This window comes from Bombus impatiens, unplaced genomic scaffold (assembly GCF_000188095.3).
Source record: "Bombus impatiens unplaced genomic scaffold, BIMP_2.2 scf_0389, whole genome shotgun sequence".
Taxonomy (NCBI): Eukaryota; Metazoa; Arthropoda; class Insecta; order Hymenoptera; family Apidae; genus Bombus; species Bombus impatiens.
This window is the reverse complement of record NT_176808.1, coordinates 2043047-2069437: the sequence shown is the minus strand read 5'-3', so window position 1 is coordinate 2069437 and position 26391 is coordinate 2043047. Positions and strand designations below refer to the sequence as shown.

Below are 26391 nucleotides of genomic sequence, written 5' to 3'. Positions count from 1 at the left end.
GGATCCTTCTTCGTTTTGCTGTCATTGTTTTTGACACACGGCACTCGTGAGATTATGCGCGAGCACATCGATCTCATGCTCGTTACATTTCCCGATCCCGCGTCGGATATGTCGCTGCAAGGTGAGATTAGCGATAAAACTAGCAAAAAATGAAAGAAGAAGAAAAGGAAACGGATACCAGCATATAATGTAATATCGGGATTTTTATCGCAGACAAAATCTTTCTCCTCTTTCCTCTTCTTGTCTTTTTCTTTTCTCGATCGTGTCTGTTCCCCTCGCTTTGCGTTTTTTTCTTTGCCTTTTCACTTTACGACGATTGAAAATTCGCTACTCGATATCGGCAATCGTTAAAATCTGTCGATCGATCGGTCGATGATCGGTTCCTGCAACGTCGAACGATCGCTGTAACAGTTTTTCATACGACAAATTAATTTGAGCGAAGAGGGCGTAAACAAAAATCAAGGCGACGTTGGCTCGAAAGCGGTTGTCGAAAAATCCTTGAGAGGAAAAATTGGACGAAGAGGGGGCGGGAGGAAGGGGAAAAAAGGTGGCAAAGCTAAAGAAGGGCGAGGAAGAGCGATGAAGAGCAACAGTGGAGAATTGGCGACTCGCAAGATGCTTTGAGATCCGCGTTCGAATTAATCTTTCGCGGACATAAGACATAATGGCACCGAGCAGCTCAATTACGCTCGGATTAGCAGTACACGAGGGGTTCCCCTTCTCCCCAAACCACTTCTCTCCTCGAGAATCTGTACTCTCAGTGTCCCTTGCACGCTCTCCACCTCGTGCACAATCTACCAGGGCCTTTGAAACGCTATATAAAGTGACAAACTTCCTCAGTGCCGCTGTATTGGCGTTAATACGGCATCACGTTCCGGTCAGGTAATAACCGCCGGATAAAATCTACCGAACGACGATACAGTTCTTAATTCGCATCATCGATATCGCGCCGTTACTCTTCTATCGACTGTTACCGTTGCTGTTGCTACGATCGCTGACTGCTGCTCTCATCGCTGTCTCTTTGTGTTTGTAAAAATTCGGGACATCGCCATCGAACAGGATCAACCGATTTCGATCAAATCGGACAAATCCATTCGCCTTCTCACTGCTAACTCACGTTCGTCCACGGTGATCCTTTTCGTCGACCGTTGAAGGATGATCCCACTCGAAACACGTGCCTGCTAACGACAGTAAACGCCGTGAGATCTACAACTAGAACCTATTCTATAACGTACCACACGGGCGGAAGAAGACGTTTGTCACGTAGCATGATCCATTTACGGATCAAGTTATTTGGGTAGGTAATTTTCACGAGTATCGTTCCCCTTTATTGCGCCAGCAAAATACCGCCAAACCGCTTCAAAACGCTGAACCGTCAAGCACGACAAACGATTTTACGATCGAGCACGACTATTCGAACGACTTTCGACTATCGACTTTCGATTCTCGATTCTCGGTCGGTATGCACAGTGACCGTGTATCGCAGCTATATAGGTTAAAGACAATAGTCATTCGCTGTTCGCGACTCGTCTTCCTATCTTTGCTATCTTTTCGCGCGCTACCTATACAGTAGCCTTGTTACGAACGTCAGGATGTGTATCGGCACGTTTTCGCTACTCCGCTGACTGACCCGAATACCAGCTCCCCTTTTCATTGCCTGTTACTCGTTCACCTCATATCCCTCTCCCTTTTTATCAACCTGTCCGATACGCGCAAACACCAAACCAATTGTTCTCGCCTCATCGAGAAAAAACGCTTCCTATCTTTCTTTCGCTACCTATTATTCAATCGGCCAATGCACGAATCAAAGAAACATTAAATTATAACTAATGAACCAACAGCCACGATTAACTTACAATAGCCGACTACTGTTACATATATGTGTATATATATATATATAAATATATATATGTTTACCTAGAAGAACGGCCAGTCATTGACCACAAAATTCATCATGCTGTAGTTGTAAATACCACCTCTGGTTTCTATATCTCTTTCTTCCTCTGCCTCTGTCGCGTATTATTGGATCTTTGTTCTATTTATTTAACGAACAAGTGATAAAAGTTCTTTTGTTTCCATTCTTTCGTAATTGTTGTAACAATTGCATTACCATATATCGACCACCGATATGGAAGTAGCATATACGAAAATAACTTAAATTCTTTAAGTGATCGTTTCGCGACAAGTCGCGTTACCGAAGAACCAACCATACGATATACGATTCAACATGGTATAAAATCTGTTACAGATTTACAAATTCCACAAAGATGAGGTGTCTGGCCGTATTAGCGTGTTCTCTGTTGGGATTTCTCGAGCTCGCAAATTCTCTACCTCGAAATGCTACCCATTACGAAGGTTTGTTGATATTTCCAAATTATTTGACCCACTTCGGCTTTTATCAAAAAGCAAATTTCGAATATTAGATAAAATAGTACTTGCTCTTTGCGACAAACACATCCTAGCATGTTGATAAGAATCGATTATCTTTATAATTATTCGAACTGACAATTACGTGGCATCCAAGATTCACGAACTCGTAAACTGACATTACCAAGGTCGCCACTTTCCACGCTTTTAAAACGCTTATTAAACACCGTTCACGTTTCTACTACATGTGCATGCTCTTCGAGCTTCGTCCAGATCGGTCGTGTTTCCTGAATTCCAGCAATTTAAATTCGAGTAACTCGAAACGAAATGGTTCGTTTTCGTTCAAATTCGATAAAAATTGACGATGATCGAAAGCACGCAGAAAAATAATTTTTCGTTATCGGCGATGGTTACAGGTACCTACCTACTAAAAGGATAGTTCTCCTATCGATAATAGTTATCGATAACCAATAAAAACGTGTATCGTCCATAATATTTATCGATAATGACGACTAACAAAATTTTAGTCGTGTTTAATGGTTAATCCTAGCCAAAATCGTTCCAAGTAAAATATGAATTCGTATTCTGTAGCTTTCGTAAATTTGGGTCATAACGGTTACGGTCCCTGATAAAAATACAAATTTACGTAAACATCGGTAATCTCGTAGTTATTCGCTATGATATTACAAATGAGCGTGTTTCTTTACTCTTTACAGATATGTCCTTTTGGCTAAAATCCGGCCAAGAGAATCTTCAAAGAATTCTGGCTTATCGAAACAACGAAAATCGCGCGAAGAATGTAATTATCTTTATCGGTGATGGTATGGGAGTATCTACGATCACAGCTGGTCGAATATACAAAGGCCAAATCAAGGGTAACACCGGCGAGGAATACAAATTGGCTTTCGAAAATTTTCCTAACACTGGATTCGCCAAGGTACTTATACGCGTATACGCGTACAGCGGTTTGCAAAAGTTTCGTAGCCGGGCAAATTTCTATTCGAGTTGTTCTTTATAGACGTACAACACCGATAAACAAGTACCCGATTCAGCTGGGACAGCTACCGCGATATTTTCCGGTGTTAAATGCCGATACAAGGTTATTGGATTAGATACGAAAGCTTCGTTTAATCGGTGTAATAACAAAACCGACAAGGAGAGCAAAGTTACGACTGTCGCAGATTGGGCGCAAGAAAGTGGCATGGATACCGGTAAGCCGCCTTTTATCCTTGCGAAAAGAAGAAAATGATAGGCAAAGGGTTGAACTGATAACCCCTTGCAAATACGTAAATAGACAGATGAAAATAGATTTCGCCAGAAATTTAGAGTGTATGTGTGGTGTATATATATATATATATATACCATATAAATATACCATATATATAGGTATATATATATACCATATATATATATATACCATATATATATACCATATATATAGGTATATATATATACCATATATATATATATATACACACCATATATATATATGGTATACATATGGTATATATATATATATATGGTATATATATATGCCTATATATATATACCTATATATACCTTATATATATATATGCCTATATATATACCTACATATATACCTTATATATATATATATATATGCCTGTATATATATACCTATATATATACCTTATATATATATGGTATATATATATACTTATATATATATATATACCTATATATATACCTTATATATATACCTTTTATATATATATACCATATAATATATATATACCACATATATGTATATATGTATATATGTATATACCGTATATATATACCATATATATATATATGGTACATCTATATATATATAGGTACATGTAGATGCACGTATCAAGCGTAACTATACATACGTATAATTGACCGAATGGAATGGTCGATACGCATAGATAGAACCGGGACTGACGTGAACGTGACTCGTTAGCAACGACGACCTACTCACGGCCAGCTACCGGTGTTAAACATTAAACATCAGTATCGAATAGACCTTGCCGGGACGAGCTGGAAAACGACACGGCAGAGAGAAGGTCGCGAGCCAACTTTCCGCTTTATCTAGGGCATAACGCTCGTAACTCTCGCTTTCTCGCCATTACTTTCCAATATGTCGGTGAATGAAGGAAACGCGAGAACAAACATCTTTTTCCTAGTATAAACTCGCATCAAATATGAAACGAAAGAGACGCCTTAATACAAGATAAAGCGACTCGGTCGTTGACAAATTTTGGATGATTTTCTCATTTCCTTTTTTGCTGGATCGTTCGGCGAAATACAGGGTTTGTCACGACAACTCGGATCACGCATGCTACTCCGGGTGGATTATACGCTCATACTAATAATCGCGACTGGGAATGCGATACGTCGATACCGGCGCAATATAAAGGTTGCGTAAAGGATATCGCGAGACAACTAATCGAAGACGAACCAGGAAACAAGTTCAAGGTAAGGGAATGTATTTGTCCTTTCCCTTGATTTCGCGTACCCTGTTCGCCATAAGTATTAGGACACGTAATTTACTATTCGTATTTACGTTAAGCGTACGTGTTTGCAATAACGATGTCGTAAACTTTTATCGTACAATGCACATTTTCGGTATATACGTTTCAAATTCTGTACTGTTATAATCGTGATGATCGTTCCTCGTCGATAATATGTTCTCCTCCATAATATGTTCACAAAGATATTCCACGATCAGTTGTCCAGATACTTTGGCGAGCCACTACATTTCCATACGTATTCGTTGCCGCTTCGAACGTTCGTCTAACGATCGTTTAATTAACGTTAGGTGATTATGGGTGGTGGAGCGCAACATATGGGCTTACCAATGGAGCCGATAGATCCCGATACGTGTGTCAGAGGAGATGGACAAAATTTGGCGGATGTATGGGCTGAGAATAATCCCGACGGGAAAGTGGTGACCAATCTCGAACAGCTTCTCTCCGTCGATATCGCTAATACGTCGAAAATTCTCGGAATTTTTGCTCCTAGTCATCTCCCTTACCATGCTGTGAAGACGGAGCAAACACCGAGCTTAGCTGAGATGACTCAGCAGGCTGTTCGGTTGCTTAAGAAAAATGACAAAGGTTTTCTTTTAATGGTGAGTGAATGATTAAACAGATCCAACTTTATGCCAGAACTTTATCAAAATCATTCGTTCAAAGCGGTTAAAAATATTCGTTGCGTGTATAGGTGGAGAGTGGAAGAATAGACATGGCGCATCACCATAACTGGGCGAAGCTAGCGTTGAGGGAATTATCGGAACTCGAAGAAGCGATATCGGTCGCTCTGCAGGAAGTTAAACTGGAAGAAACGTTGGTGATCGTAACTGCGGATCACTCGCACGCGTTCACCATGAATGGTTATCCGAAACGTGGAAACGATATCCTTGGTTTCGCCAACGATCCAAACAACCCAAAAATACAGTCCTACGAAACGCTCAGCTACATCAATGGTCCGGGATTCTATCATCACAGGCGAAACGATAGTAACAACGTTAACGAAACATGGAGACCTGTCGATCAAGACAAGGAACGCGATGAACCATATTACCCCCATATGGCTGGCATATACTTGGAAGATGAAACTCACGGGGGCGAAGACGTTGGAGTCTACGCCATAGGTAAAATATATTACCTTTGCTTGCTTTCGTCTACCGACGTTATCGAGATATGGAAATTAACGACAAACTAGCGATCGAAAGTAATACTATGCTTTCATGAAATCAACGGACACTATGTCGTATGAAATTTAAATCGTTAGGTCAAAATCTTATCGATTGGATATTAATGATGAAGTGGCAGCTAGCCTGCTGTAAATAATACCGCAAAAATTAATTAAGATAGCGCATCAAATTGGAAAAAGCGTCCCTATCTTATCTATATAACTCGACAATCAACGTTGCATAATGCACTGTTCAACTGACGAAATTGCTGTATGTTTGACATTGACAGATACCATTCTATTTATTGCAGATTAACTTCCAGAAGGTAGCTTTATTGTGTCATAATATTTTACGATAATTCTAAAACACAAAACAAAATACAATTTTGTGTTATCAATTTCTACGACATCTATCAAACTTATATTCTTCAATTTCTGACTCTATATTCTACTTGAAGAAATATAATTAATTCTTAAATATTTTTCAGGTCCGTACTCCCACTTGATTCGTGGCACTTTCGAGCAAAATTACATCGCTCACGTGGTAGCGTATGCGGCGTGCCTCAAAAACTGGCCTTCCCACTGTGATAACTCTCACAACTCGGTAACTCAACCTACTAGTTCCCCTATTGTGTTTCTCTTGACGTCCGTGCTGCTTTTAATCGTCACCGGGTTCGATTAATCGTATGTATTAACCATAAGTACGAACAACGCACGTGACGAGTATGCTTCTTCTTGCTGATCGTACTTTCGCGTTTTCTTCGCTATTCTTTCTCGCTCAAATATTCTTTGCCTGGGTCTCGTCTGTCCCTTCTTTTTCTCCAATCGTTGAATTCTTCCATAGCCAATTATAATTTACGCGTCAAATATATTTGATACCTTTCCTACTCTTTGTTACTTCTCCTCTGTATTCCTCTTTTTCCTTTCTATCACTTTCTTTGATTTTGAAAGCAGTACAAAAGACACACGTGTATACCGCTCGAAAGTATTCGAACTTCTTTCCCTTATTTTTGCCACAGGATGTAATTTAATTACTGGATCACGAGCCAAAGTTACGTGTCAACAAATAACGACTACATTCTGTATTATTGTTATTTTATCTTTACAACACGATAAAATTGGTTTTACCGTCTCTGAAACACAGATGAGATAAGAAGGATTTTTATAAACTGTAAATCAACTAAAGCGTTGTTTCGAACGCTTATGAGCGGTAATGTACACATACGCATAAGCGGCAAATATATTCGCAAATAACTACTGGTACGTTTGATCTAGAATACAGTGATCAACAATACGAATTGTCCTTTGTATATAATTTTCACGATTCATATTGTATTTCAATGTCTGGCTCAACTTACTATAGTATATTTATATACTTGCGTACATGTATGCGTGCGTAATGTAAAGGCTCGTTCAGACGCGACTAATAATTTAGTCGAGTAGTTTAGTAAGACGTTTCAATGGTTTAGTCGAGTGGCGAGTAATTTTAGTAACTTACCGTGTGTGGACGAAAGTGTAGTCGAGTAATTTAGTGAAACGATTTGGTCGATCTTCTAATGGATGTAGAAAGATCCGTTTCGAACGTACGTGTATTTCAAACGTATCCATAGTATTATGGCAATAAAATCTAATAAAACGGATCTTCTCGACAAAATCGTTCTACCAAACTAACGAACGCGTCTGAAACGGGCCTTAACGCCCTTGTAAGCGCGTGTCAGAGAACCTAAGTTATTTAATTAATGCAGTTTCATCTGTGATATATACGCAAATTAGCTGATAATCGTAACCATAACTATAATTGTACTCGTTTTTGAAAAATATGCGGTTCACTTACAGTTGACCAAAGGAAAAAAAATCGAACGGAAAACCGTTTCCGATGTACGACGATACGAAACATTGAGAACAGAAGCGAATAAAACAACGTTGTAAACTCGCATTTAGAGAAGAAGTAGCTTAGCTCGCTTTTGCGCTCAATGCCACGTATATGTTTTCATTTACTCGATCTTCGGCGAGAACGTTCGTCCGTCTTGGTCGATTCCTCCTCCATTCCACTCCGATCCCCCTTCGATCTTTCTGAAAAGAATCTACGATGCCCCTGACACACATTTCAATCGACTAATTCGTCTACGTAATTAAACGTAAATCCTGAAATGCAAGAGGAACGAGAGCACAGTCCTGGTACCTCAGATACATCAACTTATTGTTCGATTATTCTGATATCGGAAAAAGTATGCGAATCGACGTTGAACATGTGGAAATCAGGAATACAAAAATACACGGAGACAGGAGAAATCGTCTCGTGAGGATGATTTATTAAAACGGTAAAAAAACGTACATATAAGTATGCATAAAGACGCTAGAGCCGAGTTTGTCAAGAGCCCTTCGATTCATCGAGTACGCACGTACTATCAGACTAATTCTTGATTATACAAGTTCCAACTTTATTTTCTTCAAAGCGGAAAACTCTCTTACTCTACATTTTTTACCTACTTCCGAATGAAAAATAATGTCCTGCCAATTGTCTGCTCCTATCTAGTTGGGAATTTCTCAAACTCGTGTATACTTGACGAGTTTTCAAGCCGTAAAAGCATACACTTTGCAGTTGATACATAGTAAATCTAACGATAAGAGCGTATAAAGGCGCGCGTGTATACTTTATCCGCGTGTGCGATACAGAGGACTAGAGTACAATCGATTTCCCTTTGACAATGGTAATGTAGTAATTCTTATAGATAAGAGGGTTAGTATTATCGCTAACGAAGTTTCGGTCTGGCTTGACCGACGCAAATGGATTTTTACACGGTTGTAAAAGAACTTCGACGTCAGCGACGGAATTTATTCGATTTATTTCCCAAAGCATTTCTTGCGCAGTGTAAGACGTGATGGTGGTTGGAGCTAACGTCTTGGAAAACTCGCGTATCGTTTCGAGCCATGTGTCTTTTCCTGCAAACCCAGTCGTCCGATAGAGACCAGGATTGTAGAGACAAATTAAATCAGGAGTAGCAAGAGCTTGCGATGGGTCGCGAACCAAGCAGTGATAAAGCTTCTGCGGTTTAAACGTAACGATAACAGCTCGACCAGCGGATTTACATTTCTTACAAAGTTGAACCATGGATAAAAATCTAGGTGGGACGTCTTTCGGTAATTGTAACTCTGGTCCGATCAGTATCAAATGGAGCTTCTGTAAGTTCGGTAAGAAATGAAGAAACATTTTCTCCCAGACGTCTAAGTGTATACCTTCGAATTGGAATTCCGCGCCGAGTATATGAATAGTCCAATCGGTTCTATTTCGCCATTCGGAGCAAGAAATCTGCATGGAATAAAGGGCTGTCAGTGGGATAGTGCACAGATGCGATAATAAAGCGTACGTATAACAATCCATTTGACGATAATATAAAGAATTCCCGTAAATTCGATGCATTAATTTATCGAAATCGAATTCTGGCTGCGCGACGAACATTTCCAGATGCACGTTCGGAATTTTCGGATTAACGTAACCGTGTTTGTGTTGGAGGTGCAAAATTCTTTGATAAACTCGGAACTCTTCGCACCAATTTTTATGTTCGTCACCATGTTCCTCGCAAAAGAATTCCATTCCGCAGTGCACGCAGCAGATCAGTTTCTCGCTAAATCGACGACAAACTCGACAAACTCTAGGATATAATATGATTTCTTTTTCCCAAAGATCCAACGATCTTTTGACCTCAGACTCGAGTATCGCCAGCAATTTTAACCGATAAATACGGTACTGGTCCGCGTCCAATTGCACGCCAGAACCATCAGAGAGTGTCAAGACGATGGACGAATGAATCTCTGTCAGTGCTTCGCACAACTCACGATGCTGCGACAGTCCCTGGGTTTGATGCATTATCGAGCAATAAGACACCATTTGGCAACGCTCACAGAATAACTGAGACTTCTTCGAGCAAACCATACAAAGGCTAGACACGAATACGAACCGTGGCTTTACCTTTAATTCGATGCATTCGTCCTCTACGCTCTCATTCTCCTCTGATAATATCGATGAGTTGATTAACAAAGACAGCTGAACCAAAGGATACATTAATCGCGAACGTACACCGATTGGATCATTCGTTTGGTGAAAACAGTCTGTCCTTTCTTTCTGGTAACGCATAACATCGGGTGTTATAGTTTTCTCTGTTGTTCCTCTTCTTTCTCTCTCTTCCTTCGCTTTCGTTTCATCGCAAGTCGTTGATTTCTCACAAGCGACGTTACATTTCGACGATCTCAACGGTGGTAACTTGCTTCCTTTGCTCCGATGTTTTCTGCGACCCATCGCAGATTCTTCGAAACTCGTGCACTGTCACTTTATTCAAATTTGAAATTAATTACGGTACTGACGTGTTCTATTTCGTGCTTTTTTATTTCCTTCTTTTCTCTTATTTCCTTTCTCTCTCTCTCTCTCTCTCTCTCTCTCTCTCTCTGTCTCTCTCTCTTCCATAATTTGATATTTATTATATTAATCAGCTATAGTGGGAAACGTTTGAACAGTCGCGAAAGTATGTGAACCCTTAAGGAAACTGTCTTTAAATATATGGGTTATGCAAAAAATTTCGCACGTACATACAATGTGGTACGATTATCATGATTATATTGGTAAATTAATAGGGTCACCTCTCGCGTGATGTAGCTGTATATTTAATGCCTCAGTTTTGTTTTAATTGAAAGTATTATGTAACAAAGAGCTTTCAAGTGTTTCTTAATTGTGCAATCTATTATATACAAGTGTTGGATCTAACTTTATCTGGATCGAAAGCGTGTAACGAAGAAATGCAAATGAACGAGCAAACGAATCCGATTAAGAATACACGGGGAGGAGAGAAAAAGAGAAAAAAGGGGATACGAGAAAAGAAGATTAAAATTTGTACTAAAAATTTAGTAGACACGAACGATAAATAAGAAATTCTCTTACCTTGTAATATTACACTAAATCTTGATAATATAAGAGTAATAAACCACTAAATAATATTTATGATGTATATGAATCCATTATTATTAAAAAGAAAAACAATTATCCGATTCTATTTCAAATGATATGACGTAAATAACGTGTGATCGATTTGACAATAGAAAGGCGCACAATGGACGCAAACTAACTCGTCGAAGTCTCATATAATACGCATGCATCGTCTAGACAGAACTCTCTTACGGGCACTATGCCCATTGCCCAGATAAAGTATTTCGAGCATCATTCCCCCGTGTATATCCCCTATGCCCAGGGTAACTTGCATCTAAATTAATTAGTCTTCGTTTGTAATAAGATGAATTTATTACAAAGCAGCCGCGTGTTTTTTTTTATTTCTTCCTTCGATTTTCTATTGAATTTTCTTCCGAAATCAATATTTTTGCATTATTTTACGATCATCAAAGCTTTTATTAAATTTCTTGTTCTACTATTCAACACAAGACTACATTTTTTTTTAAGCATGTACCTTTCTCTTGCATTTTTAGGAAATTATGCATTTAGTCGTACGTACGTGAAAGAATATATACAAAAATAAATAATTGTATAATTTTTTGTTTATTACTTTAATTTTCCAATTTACTTTATAAAAATTTCTTTTTGCATTCTAAACATATGTTCAGCATATTCCTGTATGTAAATTTAATTTCTTATATTTAACGAAAGAAACAATTTCATTTATGGAAGAGTACATGACAACTGCCACCTCCGTTAACATTGCAATATAAAATACTAATCCTATTTTATAGATTTTCATAATATTCAGAAAATTCGTTCTCAGATTAGTTTCGCTTTTTATCATTTTTACAAACTGAAACGTATCGGTAAAGTAAATTTCTTTTTTTGTTACGTTTCCATACAAACAATAAAATCAGTTATATCGTTTATCATCAACCATTTATTATCCAATTGTCTGTTTTTTATCTATATGATCTCGCGTATCTCTGGTACATCTTTAACTCAATAGTTCGAAATTACAACTTTAAACTCGTCAAACTTGAACTCGTCGATATACATATTGCATTGCGTGAATATTATATAACACGTACATATGTACCATGAAAGAGTGCATACATCATTCACGGTTCAATAACTAGATTATTAATGTTTCGTATTACAGCTGTTCATACTTTTTCGCTGGTAACTGAGAACGCCTCCACGTGGTTGAACGACGAACGAATATGGAGCCGTACTATACGTTCAAGGTAGGTTATACGGCATCGAGGTTATGTTTTCCACGTTGAAACATCATCAATTTGGCAATACAGTATTTCCTTGTTTTATTGCCAAAAGATTATTTATAAAAATACTACTAACAGCCAGAATATCATTATCAATGTTAAATATCTCGTACGTAAAATCAAAAATATTAAGCTATGCAATTATGCAATTACAATGGAAACACCTTTTTTACACATAAACATGGCATTTTAACCTGTAGCATCCCTATCTCGATCAAATTTTTTGTACTATATAATATCGTTTTTCATGATAGATTATTGTTATAAACAATTACACTTTTATTTCAAGCTATAACCATTTTCTATTTTATGGCAATCTTTTAGATAACGAACCTCCATTTACTCTGGATATTATTATTTCTAAAATTTTATATCGGTAGATATCTATTAAATGCTTAAACGTATCATTATACGAATTCTATTAATTTCACTGTCGTTCATTTTTTGACTTTCATAATTTTACTCGTATCATATTCGCCAATTACTTTGATCTTATCATTAACTTCACGACCATGAAATTGTGTTTCATTGTCTTTCATTTTCTCGTTTCTCCGTTATGAATTGTTTTCATCGAATTTTCCATTCGATCATGATTACGAAACAATCGATTACAAAACAGGTAAAAAGCAATGCGTTTGACTTCATCCCAAATGGATAATGGATACAAATATCGATATCGATCATTAAGAATTAGTCAATTCACGCCTAATGTCATCTGATGCGTAAGATATGGAAATATTATGTACTTTCAAAATGAACACACAATAAATACTTTTTTCTGTGCAGAATGCATGCTTTTTCTTATACGATGCTAATTTTCGTTTGACAGTTTTGTACAGCAAGAATAAAAAGATAAGCTGTCCTATGTGCAATGAAAAGAGATCTTTCTTTTACTGTACAGTATTGTAATTATTGTTAATTATATGGTGAAGAGAGAAAATATATCAAAGATGGAAACTCTCGAGCAATGCAATAATATTAATGATGATAATAGCGATGGTGGTAGTAATGACGAAAACGATGACAGTGATAATGATCATGATGACATTGACGATGATGATGATGACGATAATAATGATGATGATTATGATGATGATGATGATGATAATGAGGACGATGATAATGATGATAATGATAATGATAAATGCAATGACGATGATGAAGAACAGGAGGATGAAGACGTTGATGCTGTAGATGATGATAATAATAATAACAATAATGATAACAATAATAGTAATAATAGTAATGCTCGTTAATTACACATCAGTTACAACAATTACACTCACATTCTTCTGATTAAGATGCAAATTCGCAATCTTTGTCAGAGTTCAAAAGAATAGCAGCAATCATCTTTTTCGTTACAGTTTTCGATAATACTGCTTGGAAAGCGATTTATCAAGAATGAGCCATGCTAATGTAGGAATGAAGGTGAACGCAAGTAATTTATCAGACATACGACAGAGAAAATCAGAAAAGAAATTTCGCGTAAACAGAATGGTGGGACTAGATAGTGATGAATCACTTCGATCGAATATTTCCGATATTACCATGGAAGTGGAAGTTAAAACTGATGAAGAAACGGAAAGCGATGGAGAACATACACAGCGACTTATACCATCGCCAATTGATCATCAATGTATTAACGATGATGCGAAAAAATCAGTTACACGAGACACTCAATTTAGGCAATTCAGAGATGAGAATGTTTGGTCTATATCTATACAAATGTTTGTGCCTTTTCTGTTAGCTGGTTTCGGTATGGTGGCTGCCAGTATGTTACTGGATGTTGTGCAGGTACGTACGAGTACCGAATTTGATAGGAGCGCAATATAAAAACATTGAGAAAATGTTTAAACGCACACGTCGGTTGATTTCCTTCTTTCCTGTAGCATTGGCCTGTATATCAAACAGTATCCGAAGTATATATATTGGTGCCAGCATTGCTTGGCTTGAAAGGAAACTTGGAAATGACATTAGCTTCACGATTTTCAACTCATGCAAATCTTGGACACATGGATACAAAGAAACAGCAATGGACTTTGATCGTTGGAAATCTTGCTTTAATACAATGTCAAGCAACCGTAGTAGGCTTATTGGCTTCTTTAGCTGCTATCATACTTGGTTGGATTCCAGAAGCACAGTTTGATATTTACCACGCGCTTTTGTTATGCGCCAGTGCCTTAGTTACTGCATCCATAGCAAGCTTTTTGTTGAGCTTGGTGATGGTCGCAGTTATATTATTATCCAAGCGGATAAACATCGATCCAGATAATATAGCAACACCGATTGCAGCTTCCCTTGGTGATTTAACCACTTTGATGCTTCTTTCAGGAATAGCATCTCTTCTATTCAAAGCAACAGGTAAATATGTATATTTGTATATATGTATATGTAAACACAAAAGTGTATACAGTTGTTTAAAAGTAGAATAGCTTTCCACTAACCAAATGTTCGCAACATTATTTCAGAATATGCACAATGGATAGCACCCATGTTAATAATATTTCATGTCATTGTCACGCCACTTTGGTATTATATCGCAGCTAAAAATCCATTTACCAAGGAAATATTAGATTACGGCTGGGCACCTGTGATATGTGCAATGTTAATTAGCAGGTATTTACATATTCTTCAGTTTGAAAATGCATGCAATTGTCGCATGCAAAAATCAACATTGGTCGCTTAACAGCAATGTTTCTATTAATTTTAGTATGGGTGGTTTGATACTAGATTATACGGTATCCAATTACAAAGGTATAGCAGTATTTCAATTAGTAATAAACGGCGTTGGTGGTAATCTAGCTGCTGTTCAGGCTAGTAGAATATCGACGTCTTTGCATAAAGATTGCCGATTTAATAATCAAGAAATACCCGTCGTTCGTTTCAACCCGTTCTACGTTTTCTGTACCAAAGGTATGTCAATTATAACTAAACTTAAGATGTCTTTCATATGGTACAATGGGAATGTATTACAGGCGGACACGCAAGGACTGCTAGAGTTCTGTTAACAATGGTAATACCTGGTCATTTGATATTTAGCTATACCATTAGTTACCTCCAAGCTGGTCATACTTCCTTTACACCTATATTTCTCATTGTTTATCTGACTGCCGCTTTAGTACAGGTATACAGCCAATTTTTCATCAGCGCTTGTATTATATAATCAATAAAAGAACGCAATGAACAATTAGATCATTGCATTCGTATTTTCGTTTGAACGTTAGGTAGTATTATTGTTATACATCACACAATTGATGGTTGTATGGATGTGGATACGAGGAATGGACCCAGATAGTTCTGCAATACCATATCTAACTGCAGCAGGTGATTTAATAGGAACAGCACTACTAGGAATCGCGTTTCACCTACTGTATGCCATAGGAGATGGAGATTCTGATGTTGGAGACTGATTGGATTTTATAATCAGAGCTCGCGTGAGATACCGAATGTGTATAGAAAAGAGAACATTGACGATTTTGTGTGATGTTTAATTGAGTTTGAAATATTTCATGCAATTCCTATCTTTATATATTGTATTCTGTAACAAGCCATATTATTATTTCTTTTATTCTTTGTTTTCTTCGCTGTTTTCTTATAGCTTATTTTTTTCTTTGCCACTTTTCGTTGTACAGTACTTTTTCTTGATTTTGATACAAATGTAAAAAGTAATGAATGTTATGGACGGAGGAAAATTATCTGATCTTGGAGCAAATCTTGGGATTGTTTCAAAGTCAGTCATCTCATAGGCAATACGTTCGTGAAGTTTACACGATATGTGATCGAATTGTTCGATTCTTAAATATCAATATTTACGTATTTTTACATGTATGTTATTAATGTATAAAGATACATACTTATCGTTTGTATTTCTTAATACCATCATGCAAACACGTATGTACGAACGTTAATAACATTTGACGAACACAGCGTTCATTTCAATTGCCATTTTTAAAGTGAGCACGTCCAGCATACCGTATATAACGCAACATGCTCAACTATTTTGTACCAAATATTGTACTTACTAGTCGAAATAAATTCGACTAAAATATATACGTCGTTGCACCTTTACTATTTCTCATCAATTTCCAGGTTTCCTCCTGTTCTATTTTTATTACGTACGGTATTATAATTGCTTTAAAAATTGAAGCATGTAATCCAGAATCAGAATGAACGTTAAAGGGGAAATGGATTAAGAGGAAACGCAGAAGGAGAAAAAAATGAGGAAAAGTAGAAGAGAAGTATGAGTAGATAGAAGTTTCGCGATAAGATATATACAGGGGTAAGAACGCTATGAGTGCAGCCGCAGATAGGCCAAATTGTAATATGGTTCGAGTTAAGCGCAATTCTACTTGGACCGTAACAGTGGTGTCTTTCTTTCGTACGATATTGTACGATCGAGTTACGAATAGGGCTTAAAGGTTTGTAAGCGTAATCGCATAAGCGAGGCAGCATCTGAGCGTGTGCGTTCAACGAATATACATCATGATGCGTGCACGTGCACATCAACATTAGTCAACGATTCGCACACGCACAACGTACAAACGAAACGACCAAGCTGTGGTTGAGAAGCACATCAGCCTGTCTCCGTCAATGAAATAGTTAGATCTGTCAGTGCCAACTATCGCCTCGTTCTCGGCGGAGCCTTTTAGATTTTATCTATCGCGTTGCTTGATTAAGTCGTTTTCTAAAACTGTTCTCGTACTGACCTCCCTACGTCCGCCGCGGTAGCTTCTAGTTCTCAAGAAGAAAGGGAGAGAGTGTCGCGAACCTTGAGTCGATTGTTACCGGTCGAATATCCGTTTCTATATTTCTTTTGGATCCCTTTTTCTACTAAATACGTAATAACGAAAGGGTAACGGAAGAAATAAAAATCCGCTCAGTCGATTATACTTTTGTCTCGGATCCGTGTTATTCTTTTTCGTTTGTATTTTATCGTCCCCCATTCGTACGTTGTAGATACATACGTCTTTCGTACTCTGTCCTTCATTCTTCGTTTACTCATCGTCAATTACGAAAAAGAAAGAAAGAAAGAAAGAAAGAAAGAAGACAAAATAAAATACAGAACGAAAGTAACTATCAAAGTAGAAAATTATATATCAGTCATTGATTTTCATAACACGTTAAGTTTTAATTGGAATAGAAAGAAAAATGCAATTTGACGGTGTGTGAAGAAAGGCGATTGTAAAACACGTTTTAACGTGAATCTTTGTTTCGTGATCTATTTTCTTCTTACGTATTTCCTTGCTGTTTACTACCGTTCCGCCTCGCGATACAACCGTGAGTAAGTATAATTACGACACAACTACTATACCCCCTTTGTCATGAGATACGAGGGCACTATAGGGACGAAGGAACGAAATTCTTGGCCTTCCATGATAAACGAAAGAGATGCGATTGAATGCACGCTTCACGGGTCACGGGAACCAAGTATCAAAACGTATGTTAAGTTATTGCTCCTCATGGTCGAACTTAAACACGTGGAGTAATTTATCAATTTGTGAATATGTTACGGAAGTGCTTCGTACTCGCGCGCCGTTAACGTTAAACGGCAATGTTTGCAAATCCCGATGCATGAATGTTGCAGGACATATTCGATTTCCGACCGCATACGATCATTTCATTTTTATAATTAAGATACTTCTGATTACCCGATGTCCTTCCGACTTTATAACATGATGAGACGAACAGCGCTTTTTATTCACAATTTCTATTATTTCATTCATCTGCAGATATACTTCTACGATTAATATTACAACGTTGTGGTTATTGGATAATACTTACATTTGAAGAAATATGTCGTGTGGCTGTAGAACGATCGAAAATGATATATCGCACTTATAAGTACACGTGATATCATAACGTATCGCAATTACGATAATAGTAGTCACCCTCGGCATTCCTATCTCTCTTTTCCTTTTTCTGTACCTTCATTCTTTCCACTCCATTTTTCCATCGCATTATAAATTTACTCATTTGCATATTCGTGCCATAAATCGTAATTATTCTATCTTTAATTATTATTAAAACTTTACTCGATATGTTTCAATCTCTTTTACGTTATTTGTATCAATTTGTTTCGAACTTTATCGAGAGTGCTTAAATCTATTGAAAGAAATACCGACACTATTTTAATTATTTTTAATATCTATAAATTATTATATATCTAAATGGGATACGTAACGATGTCAAAATTCTACAATTTTTCCTTCGAAGATCGCACACTTTGTAGATGCAATTGTAATTTTATACTTGCAGCAATTAGTTCTCTATACCACGTGTTTGAGATCAATTGCGACGTCAACATTATTCGTATTCAAGATGTGTTTAAACCGAGTTACTGTATCAAAATTGAATGAACTCATCGAGGAAAAAAAAAGAGTAGAATTCGCAGGCAAAATACGGAAGTCGATTTAATTAGCGAGTAAGGAAAGTATATTGAATTAATAAAATACGGGAAACGTAGATTATCGTGGCATCACGACATAGTTTAGAGTTGAAACTCAATGTCATAGCGAATCACTCGATTTATGGACGACTAATTGTAAGAGATCTTACATAACCGGTCTTTTAGGAAATAGATAAGAATACATAGTGCGATAAAGATATAATAATACGTACACATACAGGAGATCCAATTAAATAGTAAATAAACATTGCGATGATAGAATCTGACTTAAATCGTATAATACAGTCGTGGAAACTTACGTTGAAATGATAAACGCGGAATGAATAAGTTTCAATATAAGCGATCTAGTAATGTATACAGCGAACTGATTAATACCGTAAATTTAGAGATTTCAAAGTCTGATAAATGAATATCGAGTTCGTGATCTTTACCGAGAAAACGCACCTACGTTCTGAATTCAAATAAATTCTGCCCCGGTATAAACAATATCGTGATGAAACATTTGTCGATTGATCGATTACATGATAGAAAATCGAATCTCGATAGGAGATTACATTCGAAACGGATTAAGGTATCGATTCTTTGCGCGAAGGTCGATCGAGCAAAATAACGAGATGGTAAAAGGGAGAAAGAGGTGGTGAGAGGGAAAGAAAGAGACAAAGAGAGGGTTTAACCGATAAACAAGTTTAAAAAAGTAGCCTCGTCGAGCGAACGAAATATAATCAAACATGCGAATGGATATTTAATTGCGTGAACGAACAGTTAGAATAACAGATAAACGTAAACAGATAAAGAGTAAGGCAGAAAAAGTAAGAGAGATATGCAAGCAAGCAGACAAATAGGAAGGCAGGCAGGTAGGCAGGCAGCTAGGCAGACAAGCAAGAAAGCAGAAAAGCAGACAGGTAGATAGGCGAGGAATAACAGACGGTAAGGTAGACGAACAATCAAGGTTTACTTGGGCTGACGATCGATAAATTCGCGCTTGCTCCGTTTACCGTATGTTCCCGGTAAAAGTCCTAAGTGAGTTTAAAGGAGACAAACGTGATGCATGATCGAGATCAGTCGCGATGTAACCATAGCGTGAAACGGCCTCGCACCAGGCCACCAGCCTTACACCACCAGATGCGTGACGACGGTTGATTTTCTTTTTTATCAGAATCGATACAACAGTTTTGAGAACATTAAAAATCAGATTTTTCGAGTCTATGAATCTGGCCACGATTCGACACACCATCGAGGATTCCCTTACAGAGGTACAGGTATGGTCAAAGTATCGATGCACATCCAAGTATGATATTTATGTAACATCTTTCCAAAATTCATATTTCTTCCTTTGCCGAAACGTATTCGTTACGTAAACAGCAGGGACGCTAATCGATATCTTATAATCCGCAAACTACACTTTGGAGTTGTTCATCTTCTCTCTCTTTTCCTCTTTCTTTTTCTTCTTTCTCTTTTGACACCTTTTTCAAGCTAGAAAACAAACGTTTGATATCTTTGTCTTAATTTTCATCCGAAGAGACTATGTCCGAATAAAAATTGTGATCATCGACTATAGAAATATTTTACGATTTTAAATAACCATAATATTCAAGTTTTTTCACGTAAAATTATAATATACTTGACTATTAGAATCGTTTTAAAGACGATCATATTCTTACGTGATATTACACGAACGAAATGTAGGTTGATTCGATATTTGATTTTAATTTTTTCTTTTTTTATAATGTGACTAGTGACAAAGATAAATGAGACAATGAAAAATTATGAGAGATGCAGATTAGTGAAAATGGATAGAAAAGAAAAAACAGTGATATCGAAAGTAACGAGTGGCAATAGACAACGTGTCGAATATAATGAATGCACCGATCGAATCATCGATAGTTTGGTACGAGCAAAAGAACAGTTTGCAGAATTCGTAACACCAAATCTGACTTGCTTACGACGTTAAAAGTCGATGTGTTTTAATTTTCGACGTGCCTTACAGTGGTTCCGAGCGAATCAGACTAGAGATATCGTCCCTCGCTGGTTACGTAATTTGCTCGATTCTTGTCCTGAAATACAACTACAACGAGCGAACATTTAGACAAGCGTTATCATTCTGAAAGGAGAATGGCTATATATCCGTGGCAGCGAGTCACACGGGGTCCTCAGTAGAAGATGATAGAGGACCAGGTGCATCAACATCCGGTACGACTACCTCCCGACAAACACGCCCATATCGATGTTACAGGAGCCAAAACTGAAAAGTACGTTCAACGATTGACATTATTTCGTTTTCGATCTTAAATCTGATACGCAGCTCGTACATCCTCGAAGCGTACACGATAATAAATAAATTACGGACTAGTTGACAACCATGATCTTGAACGAGATATCGCTGATAGAATTAAGACGTACGTTTTGCCATATCTGTGACTCGATTACATTTCTTGATTGGAATTCGGTTTACACATTCATAAAAATACCTGTTTATCTACCGTCGGGTATAAATACATGTATATGCTATAAACGTTCACACGTGTTTATTATGAATATATGCATTTTATATTAACTTTCTGTTGACAGTGATCAATGTAAGGAACCTTTGCTTTCCGAGAAGCAAACTACCCACAGGGTAACGCCAGTTCGTGCTCGTTCGCGCACTATCTCAGAATCAACAGTCGGAAACACGATCATGGGCACAACTTCTGCCACAGGCACGAGTATGGTTGCGGTGACGGCTATGGGAACGGGCACGAATGCGAATGCATGGATGGACACCGTTGTCGGGGTGAATACTACCACCGATCCTACCGACAAATCCATCGAGGAAGATTGCGTCGAGGTACCCATGTTCGACGAGGGAACCACTGATAGCGGCCGCCTCCCCGACGTCGTCGCTGAGAGTAAAATCTACGGCGTAAACGGGGATGAACCCCTCGAATCGTACCTAGCGATCACTATTCAAGTTTTTATACCGTTTCTTATTGCCGGCCTTGGCATGGTTGGAGCTGGATTAGTCCTAGATTTGGTTCAAGTATGAAAACATTTTTTCCCTCGTCTTCCTCTATCTCTTCCATCGAAATCGGATTAAATACCGTACAGCTTCAGATTTAACGTCCTTTTTATACGTCGCTGCTTTCCACAGCATTGGGTCGTGTTTGAGAAAGTGAGCGAGCTCATCATTCTGGTACCAGCACTGTTGGGTTTGAAAGGAAATTTGGAAATGACTCTCGCATCTCGTCTTTCGACTCAAGCAAATCTCGGACACATGGACGCGCCGAAAGAACAGTGGCACATGATCGTCGGAAATCTCGTCTTGATTCAAGTGAGTCGGATTCACATTCTATTTTTAATCTTTCCTTGTTTTTTATCCGCAAATATTGTCTCAAGTGCACTCTCCCTTTCTCTTTATCTCTATTCTCTCTTCCACTTACCTATCGCTTTTTGCGATCGTTCCACATCATTGTCGATTTTTCTATTCCAACGCGTCGTCTGTTACTTTATTGCATCTTGTCGTCTCCTTTATCTCGTTCTTTTCGTACTCGTTAATTCCACGACTTTTTCCACAAACTCTAGCAATTGTCAACACATCTTACGATATATTGGCCACAAAAATTATTCCATGTCAGATACCTGAACTGACAAGACGTACGACTCGCAGGTGCCTTATCATTGGCGCCACAATTTTATTTGATTATACGTTCAACGCGTCAACGGTAAACGACCTTCAAGTGTAAACGTCATGTTACTTGCGCTCTTCCACCTGATCGTACGATCATTTACCACAAAATGCATACGTTTTAATTTGCAATATTCATTTTTTATTAATCTATTAACCAGGACATCCTTTATCTTGGGAACACTCGCAGTTCATTGGAAGAACATTAAAGATATCTACGTTGTACAGTTCCCTAATTATTTATCGGACTTATCTTGATACTCTGAAACGTTGCTATATTTCTAAAAGTCACGATATATCCTTTGAATATTTAATCGAAAAATCATGCAAAAAAATGGGTAAGATGCGCGCAATACATCTCTATTGGAAGACCACAAGGGAAGAATGTGACAAGTTACGTTTTTATAGAGGATTTATTCGCCGTGCCGTCGCTCGATCTTGCACTGCCAAACCATTTTGTTCTTTGGTTTTTGGACTAAATACATTTTAAGAGATTTTAAGAATATTTATTGATTTTCTGTAAAATTTCAAGACTCTTCAACTATTTTGATGCTGCCAGATTTGCTAGATTCCTCTTTTCAAGCGACATCAAGCTCAGAAAGTTGATAAAAATGGACTCATCCTGTTCTTCCCGTGTAATTTTCACTTGTATTTGTCTCCGTTCCTCTGGTCAACAGTTTTTTAGTAATATGTCTTATACAGCCGTTATTTCTGCCGTTTGGCGTGATATTTGTGTAAAGAAGATCAGTTCGTGTTGGCAGTGCCAGGCGATAGTGGTTGGATTTCTGGGCTCTGTGGTGGCAATCGTAATGGGAGCATTCCGAAACGGTACCATCTCGTTGGATCATGCATACCTATTATGTGCAAGCAGCCTAGTTACCGCCTCTTTGGCATCCTTCGTCCTTGGATTGATCACCGCAGGTGTGATTGTTTTCTCCCGTCATTGTCACATAAATCCGGATAACGTCGCGACACCAATCGCCGCCAGTCTCGGTGACATCACTTCCTTAGCCCTGCTCTCTTGGATATCCACGATTCTCTACGAATCGATAAATAAACAAGATTGGGTCGCGCCTCTGGTGATCGCTTGTTACATCCTTGTCACGCCGCTCTGGGTATGGATCGCCAAGAGAAACAAGTACACCAACGATGTCCTTTACTTCGGATGGACTCCTGTAATGATCGCTATGTTGATCAGCAGGTGAGTACAGATATTCCGTTTCGTTAAAATTATTGCGAGTGCCAAGAACGACTCAGGAAAGTAAACAGAAAAAGAAGGCACGAACTAACTATTAAAGTGAACACGAACGACCGCTGTTGTTGACCAAGCAGTTGCGGTGGTCTAATACTCGAATTCATGGTGTCGCGATTCGAAAACCTGACCGTTTTCCAACCGGTGATCAACGGTGTCGGTGGAAATTTGGTAGCTGTGCAAGCAAGCAGGATATCGACGGCCCTTCATAAGCAAGCCGAACTGGGAACGCTTCTAATTCCACCGGGTCACACACATCCTGTTATCTTCATTACACCTATCGCTAACTTTTTCGGCAAAGGTAATTAAGCCATATTAACGAAACTCACGAGTCGAGACTTACACCGACGACCACGAGTATCAAGACGCCTGTTCATATTTAGTACAAATTGATTGCCATTTACCGCTTTTATTTTCTTGTTATTATATTATGAATCTGTTATTTCATTGTCATCGTATGGCAAATCGGAAACCATGGTGATGCGAATCAAGATATTGGGAATTTGCATTTAGTTATTTGTTTCAAATCGTGCAAGAATCGTTCCTTTAGTTTCATAATTAATTAAGTTATGCCTTTGATACGTTTCCGTAATTTGGAAAAGTACAAGGAATTTCTTGTAACAGTATTTTAAGAAAAATACCAGCCTTTAATAAAATAATAAAGCGAAACATGGTAAAATTTCCCAGTAAACGTAACACGTGGTTTTGTCCTAATGCTCGTTGTCGACGGTGTATATGCATCTGTCTCCACTTAATATCAACCTAAAGGTGAATTAATTACTTCTACTTTCTTTGATTCTCAGGTATGCACGCGAGAACAACAAGGGTCCTAATGGCGATGGTTATACCAGGTCACATCATTTTCATTTACCTGATCAATTATATGAAGGACGGCAACACTTCGTTAACGCCACTCTTCGTTTTTGTTTACTTGTGTGCCTCCACGCTGCAGGTTGCTGCTCTCCTGTACATTGCTTACATAATGATACATTGGATGTGGAAGCGAAAAATCGATCCCGATAATTCAGCAATTCCGTACTTGACGGCAATGGGAGACCTATTAGGCATCAGTTTATTGGCAATCGCTTTCCAATTTCTCTATCTCGTTGGAGATCAGGATTCTGATCAGACGATCGCTCCATAAAAATTGCATTCTAATAGATTGCAAAGATTTCGTCGATTATTTCGTGTGAGGCGACTATAGTTATCGATGCGTCGTACAAAATATCCTCTCTCGAAAAATCATTGACATCGTCTTCGTCACCGGCATCACCATCGTCGTCGTCGTCGTCGTCGCTGTTATCTTCATTATCATCATCAACGTTACCATCACCGTCATCATCATCGTCATCGTCATCGTCATAGTCGCCGTCGCCATCGTCATCGTCGTCGTCGTCGTCGCCATAGTTTCCGTGGTTATTATCGTCGTTACATATTCTATGGTTTTTTCCTTGTATAAGGAAAATTACAAGTTAGTTAATCGCTTTGTTAGTACGCCATGTGGAAAGGTAATACTTTTTTTGCACGAAAAAAAGCAATACATCGAAAAAATGTATATGTAACTGAATGAAGGCCAATGCCTAATAAGGCTGTGCTTTTGCGGAGATACATATATTGTATAGTAATATAGAGCATACCTTGTTGCCCGAAATATTTTTGTTTGAATTAAACCGAATTCTCATGCAGATGACTCGATTCAACTTAGTTCGATTCGGTTTGATTCACTACTTAGTCCCGTACTACAATGATTCCGCGATATTATTTTCCTTGTTCATCTAGTCGTGAAGAAATTAAGTTTATCATAATTGGACTATGTATGTACACGAGGTCTTATGATAGTCTTTAGCTATAAATAATTTTAGATCGATGGGCAATCCGCGTTTTCGCGAAGATTGTGATCAAAGATAAGTAAAGGAAGGAAAAGGCATCCCAGAATCCGGATATGAAACAGTTTAAGAAAAAAGTATATTCGAGATATTATTTCAGCTTGGATACTACACTGAATTTTGTTTTTAGTTGATCAGTCGTTAAGTCGCATATGTTACGAACTGAATGAAATCCGCATACCTAATATTTGTAACATCGATACAATGTGTACGTGTCTTCAAATAGTTGCCTTCGTATACGATGGGAATTAAGTAGGTAATTTAAATATCGAGTGATGTCCACACGAACTATTTTTGAACGCTTTGAATAACTTGTTAACGAAGTTAAGGGGGCGGGACACTGAGCGACCCTCCTTGTAATAACTATTAGCGCATTCTCGATCACTCAATAAAATCAGTCGCAGTGCGGCATTGTAGAAGTTCATATTTCGCTATGATAGTTACACATCTGCTATAGTCCATAATTTCGCAAGTCTTCCACCGAAGCTAGACGATTATCGACACTGCAAAATGTATTTTCTCTATGTACACAGATTATATTGAATATGTACCTCGAAACGAGTTAGGTTTCGTCATAGGAGGTTTCTTTAGGAGTGTCGCCGATAGATACACGCGCATGTTGAAATGCAAACGATGCAAACATATACTTTGTCTCTTTTTTGTCTTAACACGCGTACACGAGCGTAGCATATGCCTAAAATTTGAAAAACATTGTAAAAACCAGTAGGAAAACCACACCAAAGATTAGGCTATAAATATATCTTGACAATAATGTTTGTTTCAAGGAGGCAGATAGACTATTTTTTACCCAACACGAACAAAAGGTATAAAGCAAAACTCTTCCTTTTACAAATATAGATACAGATTTCACTAGAACGATAAACGTTCCGTTCTAGGAAAACTCGGAGGA

At 37.9% G+C, this 26391-nt stretch overlaps 4 protein-coding genes across 15 annotated transcripts; 3 read left to right on the top strand and 1 right to left on the bottom strand.

The window, feature by feature from the left end:
* Window positions 1-750: 750 nt before the first annotated feature.
* Window positions 751-7925, top strand: LOC100747928 (alkaline phosphatase 4). Of its 2 annotated transcripts, XM_012386356.3 has the most exons (8): window positions 752-1297; window positions 2249-2355; window positions 3084-3304; window positions 3386-3578; window positions 4664-4830; window positions 5174-5485; window positions 5578-6007; window positions 6537-7925. In XM_012386356.3, exons 1-8 carry the CDS (start codon window positions 1269-1271, stop codon window positions 6728-6730), a joined length of 1653 nt encoding a protein of 550 aa, XP_012241779.1. In that variant the 5' UTR covers window positions 752-1268; the 3' UTR covers window positions 6731-7925. The 2 variants fall into 2 exon arrangements, with proteins under 2 accessions (XP_033176968.1, XP_012241779.1); XM_033321077.1 differs by lacking the exon at window positions 2249-2355 and having other exon boundaries at window positions 751-1297.
* On the bottom strand, window positions 7150-11409 carry LOC100746060. The gene is made up of 2 exons (XM_003490065.4): window positions 10982-11409; window positions 7150-10375 (listed from the first exon to the last, which is right to left on the bottom strand). Exon 2 carries the CDS (start codon window positions 10343-10345, stop codon window positions 8729-8731), a length of 1617 nt encoding a protein of 538 aa, XP_003490113.1. The 5' UTR covers window positions 10346-10375; window positions 10982-11409; the 3' UTR covers window positions 7150-8728.
* LOC100748048 (solute carrier family 41 member 1) lies at window positions 9305-16325 on the top strand. Of its 3 annotated transcripts, XM_012386360.3 has the most exons (8): window positions 9305-9412; window positions 12153-12237; window positions 13638-14067; window positions 14163-14634; window positions 14742-14889; window positions 14984-15186; window positions 15249-15397; window positions 15498-16325. In XM_012386360.3, exons 3-8 carry the CDS (start codon window positions 13675-13677, stop codon window positions 15681-15683), a joined length of 1551 nt encoding a protein of 516 aa, XP_012241783.1. In that variant the 5' UTR covers window positions 9305-9412; window positions 12153-12237; window positions 13638-13674; the 3' UTR covers window positions 15684-16325. The 3 variants fall into 3 exon arrangements, with proteins under 3 accessions (XP_012241783.1, XP_012241784.1, XP_033176969.1); XM_012386361.3 differs by lacking the exons at window positions 9305-9412; window positions 12153-12237 and adding an exon at window positions 12244-12382; XM_033321078.1 differs by lacking the exons at window positions 9305-9412; window positions 12153-12237 and having other exon boundaries at window positions 13563-14067.
* A 564-nt stretch (window positions 16326-16889) lies between these two features.
* On the top strand, window positions 16890-26265 carry LOC100745823 (solute carrier family 41 member 1). Of its 9 annotated transcripts, none has more exons than XM_024368147.2 (8): window positions 16890-17342; window positions 19836-19938; window positions 20788-20928; window positions 21248-21698; window positions 21810-21989; window positions 23105-23544; window positions 23676-23896; window positions 24399-26265. In XM_024368147.2, the coding sequence occupies exons 3-8, from the start codon at window positions 20840-20842 to the stop codon at window positions 24737-24739; spliced, it is 1722 nt and encodes a 573-aa protein (XP_024223915.1). In that variant the 5' UTR covers window positions 16890-17342; window positions 19836-19938; window positions 20788-20839; the 3' UTR covers window positions 24740-26265. The 9 variants fall into 9 exon arrangements, with proteins under 9 accessions (XP_024223915.1, XP_033176964.1, XP_003490111.1 ...); XM_033321073.1 differs by having other exon boundaries at window positions 20667-20928; XM_003490063.4 differs by having other exon boundaries at window positions 16890-17554.
* Window positions 26266-26391: the final 126 nt, after the last annotated feature.